Below are 6,179 nucleotides of genomic sequence, written 5' to 3'. Positions count from 1 at the left end.
GAGCTTTAAGGTCCCTTCCCACCCAACCCATTCCAGGATTCTGTGGCCGTGTCAGCCCATTTTTTTTGCTGTGTGCATATTTTAGGCTGCAGGAGGGCAGGTTCCTCAGTTCACTGCTCCCCAGGAGGTGCCAGGAAAGCCTGGTTTAGCCAGGAAAGCCTGGTTTAGCCAGGAAAGCCTGGTTTAGCCCGGGGTGAGAGCAGCCACGGTGGGTGGCAGCTCAGCAGGCACTTCCCTGGATTTAGGGGTGCCCTGGGTTTGATCCTGTCAGGGATGGCTGGGTTTGCAGTGACAGAGAAGCTTCCAGGAGCCGAGGGACATCTGTCAGGGTGGGATAACCCCTGTGTTACCCCTGTGATCCTAATTGCCTCTCTGGGGTGCTTTGATAGTCTAATTGGTCTGTCTGTGGCTTTAATTGGTCTGTCTTTGGATGAAACAGCATCTCTGGCATCCCACAGCTCCAGGGGTTTGGGAAGGGGAAGCCCCAGCTCCGTGCAGGCAGCTCCACCCCATCTCAGCAGAGCATCCTGGTGCTCAGGAATCACCCCAGGGAGTGGGGCTCTTCCCTTTGGCTCCATCCTGTGAGGGTGCATGGAATCATGGAATATCCTGAGTTGGAAGGGACCCACAAGGATCATGGAGTCCAGCTCCTGGTCCTGCACAGGACACCCCAAAATCACACCATGTACCTGAGAGCCTTGTCCAGCACCTTGTGCTGGGGCTGGGATACAGCAGAGCCATGTCCAGAGTTCAGTTTTGGTCCCTCAGGGGCTGCTTTGGGCTGGTCTTGATACAGATCCATGCAATCAAATCCACTGGGAATGGGCAGTTCAGCCACATCTGCTTCAGGGTGGGCTCAGGTCATGGAATCATAGAATCCTGGAATGGGTTGGGTGGGAAAAGACCTTAAAACTTGTCTCGTTCCACCCCCTGCCATGGGCAGGGACACCTTCCACCAGCCCAGGTTGCTCCATCCTGGCCTTGGACACTTCCAGGGATCCAGGGGCAGCCACAGCTTCTCTGGGCAACCTGTGCCAGAGCCTCCCCACCCTCCCAGGGAAGGATTCCTTCCCAGTCTCCCATCTCTCCCTGCCCTCTGGCAGTGGGAAGCCATTCCCCTTGTCCTGTCCCTCCATCCCTTGTCCCCAGTCCCTCTCCAGCTCTCCTGGAGCCCCTTTAGGCCCTGCAAGGGGCTCTCAGCTCTCCCTGGAGCCTTCTCTTCTCCAGGTGAAGCCCCCAGCTCTCCCAGCCTGGCTCCAGAGCAGGTTCTCCTGGCTCCAGGAGGGGGTGGGCCGTGGGAAGGGGGGTCCCCCAGGAGTGTGTCCGTGTCCTGCCCTCACCGGGAGCTCTGTGTTCCAGCGCTCTCTTCCCGGACGTGGTGAACTGCATGCAGACAGACAACCTGGAGCTGAAGAAGCTGGTCTACCTCTACCTGATGAACTATGCCAAGAGCCAGCCAGACATGGCCATCATGGCAGTGAACACCTTTGTGAAGGTGAGGGCAGAGGGTGTGAGTCCAAGAGTCACCAGGGGCAACCTGACCCGGTGCCGGGTCACTGCACTGAGCTGCAAAGGGAGCGTGGGCAGCTTTCCAGAGCCTCTCCCGTCAGGAGGAGGAGCTCTCCTGGTTCTTGGTAACTGATTAAATTTGCTCAGTAATGCAGAAAGCTGTTTTTTTGGCAGCCACCCCGTGCCATTCGCTCTGTCGGGGCTGTGGGCAGCTCCCGTGGTGGAGCTGCTGTCATGTGAGCCCGTGTGCTGGGAGAGCCCTCGTGATCTCCCACTTGGAGCTGGGAGCTGAAGAGTTTGTTGGGAGCCAAGGTGTTGCCAAACCACTCTGTGAAAAGGCTTGGTGGGCATTAGAGGGAGTTTGGGTTTTTTAGGCAGGAAAAACCCCACAAGATAAATGCAGTAGATGAGTATCCCAGGTCAGGTGGCAGCTGGTTTGTGGTGTTTGGTGAAGTGATGAGGAGTTCAGATTCCTGGGGGTGCTGGGAGCGAGGACTGGTGGCGTTAGAATTCCGTGGGTGCAGAACAAGAGGTCCAGCTTCTCTTGGGGGACTTGCTGTCGAGTGTTAAACCCTCAGCACCTGAGGAACCCCAAACCAACCCGGAGGTCCCGAAGGCACCGCCACCGGCTGTGACACCAAACCTCCCCTCTGCTCCCTGCAGGACTGCGAGGACCCAAACCCGCTGATCCGGGCTCTGGCCGTGCGGACCATGGGCTGCATCCGCGTGGATAAAATCACGGAGTACCTCTGTGAGCCCCTGCGGAAGTGCCTCAAGGACGAGGACCCCTACGTGCGCAAGACGGCCGCCGTCTGCGTGGCCAAGCTGCACGACATCAACGCCCAGCTGGTGGAGGACCAGGGCTTCCTGGACACCCTGAAGGATCTCATCTCCGACTCCAACCCCATGGTGACCCTTCTTTTGCCTTCTCTGCCCTCTCTTCATCCCAACGCTCTAATTCATCTTCGCATCCCAGACTCCCTTCCAGACTCTCTGTTTTGGTGTTGACAGGCTGCTGTTGGGGACTTCTTGCTTCTCAGGGCTGCGGGCTTTTCCCTGCCCTGTAAGCCCATCTCCTGGATGGAGGGTTTCTCCCATTCCTTGGCTGTGTGTTATTACCCTGTTCCCAGTGGGGAGGAGGAGGCTGCTCTGGACAGCTCAGAGCTGAGGCTTGGCTCTGATCCCACATAGCCAGTGGCTTTTGCCTCTGATCCCACATAGCCAGTGGCTTTTGCCTCTCGTGAGGTTTTCCTGGCAGCTGGGCTTTGGCTTCCCTCCCTTTCCCCAGGCTTTATGAGGAACTTTAAACCCAGCTTTCCCCAGAGTTTCTCTCCCCCCAGCCTTTCCTCCTGCTGTGGGCGTGGCAGCCAGGCCTGGAGCTGTGCAGGGAGGGATGGGGCTCCTTGGAGCTGCCTGGGGAAGGGGAGCTGGGCACAGGGCCAAGGCTGATTGCTGTGGAACACGTGGGAGCTGTTGGAGATGTGGTGTGGGCGGTGGGAGCGGGGTGGGGATGGCTCATCCCCTGTGGAGCTGCTGATGGGAGTCGGAGCTGGTGCCCAGATGTCAGTGGGATGATGCTGAGGAAGCAGCTCATCCCCCTGCCCCACCTTTCCCCCCGGAGCCACCCTGGTGTCCCCTCACCCGTGTCCTGTCCCCTAACCCTTGTCCCGTGCCCCCTGGCAGGTGGTGGCCAACGCGGTGGCGGCTCTGTCGGAAATCGCCGAGTCCCACCCCAGCAGCAACCTCCTGGACCTCAACCCCCAGTCCATCAACAAGCTGCTCACGGCCCTCAACGAGTGCACCGAGTGGGGCCAGATCTTCATCCTGGACTGCCTGGCCAACTACATGCCCAAGGATGACCGGGAAGCCCAGAGGTGAGGGGGGCTCCGGGTGCTGCCGTGGTGCCGAGGAGCAGGGTTGGAGAGGGAGGGGATTGATGGGCAGGTGTCGATCAAAGCGCCTGGCACTGCCCCTTCTCCTCTGAGCATCCTCCTGCCCCTTGGAATGCTGCAGGAGGTGGGACAGCGGGCATCTGCTGGCCCCTGTGCCTTGGGCACGGCCATCTGGAGCCTGCCCTGGTCTTGTCCCCGTGCTGGCACCAGGACTGTGCTTCTTTATCAGCTGAAGATGTGGCTGCAGGGGACAGGAGGCCCTGGGGAGCCCCAAAACGGGGTCACTGCGAGCGGGTTCTGCAGGGCTGGGGAATAACCTTCATCAGGGCGTCCAGGAGCCTGTTCGGCGTCTCTTGGGAAGGTCCCAAGCACTGCTCAGCCTTCCTGCGAATGCCTTGTCCTTCATCCATGCTGGCAGCAGCTTTTCAGCAGGAAGGAGGGCTGGGATCACCCCCTGTCCCCTCTCCTCGCCCGGCAGCATCTGCGAGCGGGTGACGCCGCGCCTGTCCCACGCCAACTCCGCCGTGGTGCTCTCGGCCGTGAAGGTGCTGATGAAGTTCATGGAGATGCTTTCCAAGGACCTGGATTACTATGGGACGCTCCTGAAGAAGCTGGCCCCGCCCCTGGTGACCCTGCTGTCCGCAGAGCCCGAGCTGCAGTACGTGGCTCTCCGCAACATCAACCTCATCGTGCAGAAGAGGTGCGTGCCCAGCTGTCCCTCTTTCCCACGGGTGCTGCTTCCCAGTGCCTCCATCCCTCTGGTTGCAGCAGTGTCACGACCCATCTCGTGGGTTTTTCCTTGTCTGTTGTTTAAAATCCAAGGGCTGAGTGCAGAGAGTTGTAAAATCATGGAATGGTTTGGGTTGGAAAGGACTCATCTCATCCCACCCCCTGCCATGGGCAGGGACACCTTCCACTAGCCCAGGTTGCTCCAAGCCCTGTCCAATATGACCTTGAGTCAGTTAGATGAGGGAATGAGCAGGGAGTTTATCTCAGTTTAATTTATTCTTTATCTGGGGGGAGCAAAGGATGGCAAAGCCAACAGCTGAGAGACTTTGGTTTGGTGTCTAGGGTGGGATTTTTGTGCTGTCGGATTTTGTCCTTCTTGAGTAAGTGCTGAGAGTCCTTTTGTCCCTTTGCTGATCTAAAATTCTGGTGGGCAGGAGGTGTCCAAGGCCCCACACGTGTGCCTGGAGCAGAAGTGTCCAGCTGGAGAGCCCTGCTCTGCCCACAGCCCAGTCAGATGATTTGTCCTCCTCCCAGTCAGCGCCGTGGTCGTCTGTTAAAAATAGTGCTAATTTCTGGGAAAAGAGGAAAGCAATTAGTGTCCCTGGGAGCGGGAGTGTGGAAGGCAGGTTGGCTCCTTGGAGCTGGACTTGGCCTAGCTCCTTCCCAGCTTAGAGGATGAGCTGGTGAGAAAGGTCCAGCCTAGCCCTGGGGTCTGGATTTGTGTCCCTGCTCCTTCAAAATGTCCCTTCCAGCCTTGGCAGGACAACCCCCCCCCGTTGCCTCACGTCTGGCCTGTGTTTGCAGCAAGGTTGTGCTCTGTCCCCTGCAAAGGGGAGCCAAGGATCCTGAGGGGATAATTGTGCTGTCTTGGATTCCTTGGTTGGAATGGGCCCCCAGAACCTTGTGCTTGTGGCCAAGGAGCCTCATCCTCCTGGCCTGGAGCTGCTCCTTCTCCGTGTTTCCCCAGCTTATGTCCATGGGACGGAACCCTGGGGGGATAATCATGGTGTTTGGGATTCCTTGGCATGGAACAGACCTCCAAAACCTTGGAATTGTGGTGGAGGTGAGTGTGTGTGTGTGTCCCCCTAACCTCTGCCTCCTGCCACCGCCAGGCCTGAGATCCTGAAGCACGAGATGAAGGTGTTCTTTGTGAAGTACAACGACCCCATCTACGTCAAACTGGAGAAACTGGACATCATGATCCGCTTGGCCTCCCAGGCCAACATAGCTCAGGTCAGGGGCTGGGGGAGGGCACCAGGGGGGATCCAAGTCCCAGCCCCAGCTTTGCAGGATGTAGTCGGGATGGGCTGTGCCTGCCAGTCTGCTCCAGCTGGGTCACTGTGCCACCCAATCTGCTCCAGCTGGGTCACGGTGCCACCCAGTCTGCTCCAGCTGGCTCACTGTGCCACCCATTCTGCTCCAGCTGGGTCACTGTGCCACCCATTCTGCTCCAGCCAGGTCACTGTGCCACCCAATCTGCTCCAGCTGGCTCACTGTGCCACCCATTCTGCTCCAGCTGGGTCACTGTGCCACCCAATCTGCTCCAGCTGGGTCACTGCCCCACCCAGTTGCTCCAGCCAGGTCACTGCCCCACGTTCCTGGTGGCTTGTCCTTGCTGCCAGGCCCTCACTGTGCTGTCCCCCCCTCAGGTGCTGGCAGAGCTGAAGGAATATGCCACGGAGGTGGATGTGGATTTTGTGCGGAAGGCGGTGAGAGCCATCGGCCGCTGTGCCATCAAGGTGGAGGTGAGGGCTGGGGCACCTCTGGCTGGGCAAGGCACCTGGTGGGCATCTCATCCTGGGAGCCTTCCCGGACCTGGGGATGAGCTGTGGTTGTTCCACAGGGCTGTCAGGGGGGTGTCTCATCCCCTTGGCCGCTGGAGCTGTTCCAGGGTCCCTGCCCATCCTGTGCCCCCTTGCAGACCCAGCAGCTCTGCCTGGGGTGGCACTGCAGTGGGTGGTGCCAGGGGCTTGTTGGGGACCACAGTGGGGATGGGAGGGAGCTGATCCCTTCCCAGGGGCATGGGAGGGAGCTGATCCCTTCCCAGGG

General features: G+C 59.2%; 1 protein-coding gene across 1 annotated transcript in view; it reads left to right on the top strand.

The window, feature by feature from the left end:
* AP1B1 (adaptor related protein complex 1 subunit beta 1) overlaps positions 1-6,179 on the top strand; it is a 22,042-nt gene that overhangs the window by 4,036 nt on the left and 11,827 nt on the right. Inside the window, exons 4-9 of the mRNA XM_029964913.1 lie at positions 1,360-1,495; positions 2,173-2,418; positions 3,193-3,383; positions 3,880-4,101; positions 5,243-5,363; positions 5,780-5,875. Of these exons, the coding sequence (XP_029820773.1) occupies positions 1,360-1,495; positions 2,173-2,418; positions 3,193-3,383; positions 3,880-4,101; positions 5,243-5,363; positions 5,780-5,875 (1,012 nt within the window). The remainder of the gene's footprint in view (positions 1-1,359; positions 1,496-2,172; positions 2,419-3,192; positions 3,384-3,879; positions 4,102-5,242; positions 5,364-5,779; positions 5,876-6,179) is intronic.

This window comes from Manacus vitellinus, unplaced genomic scaffold (genome assembly GCF_001715985.3).
Source record: "Manacus vitellinus isolate BGI_N305 unplaced genomic scaffold, ASM171598v3 scaffold_84_pilon, whole genome shotgun sequence".
NCBI classification, from domain to species: Eukaryota; Metazoa; Chordata; class Aves; order Passeriformes; family Pipridae; genus Manacus; species Manacus vitellinus.
This window is presented reverse-complemented; position numbering and strand designations above follow the sequence as displayed.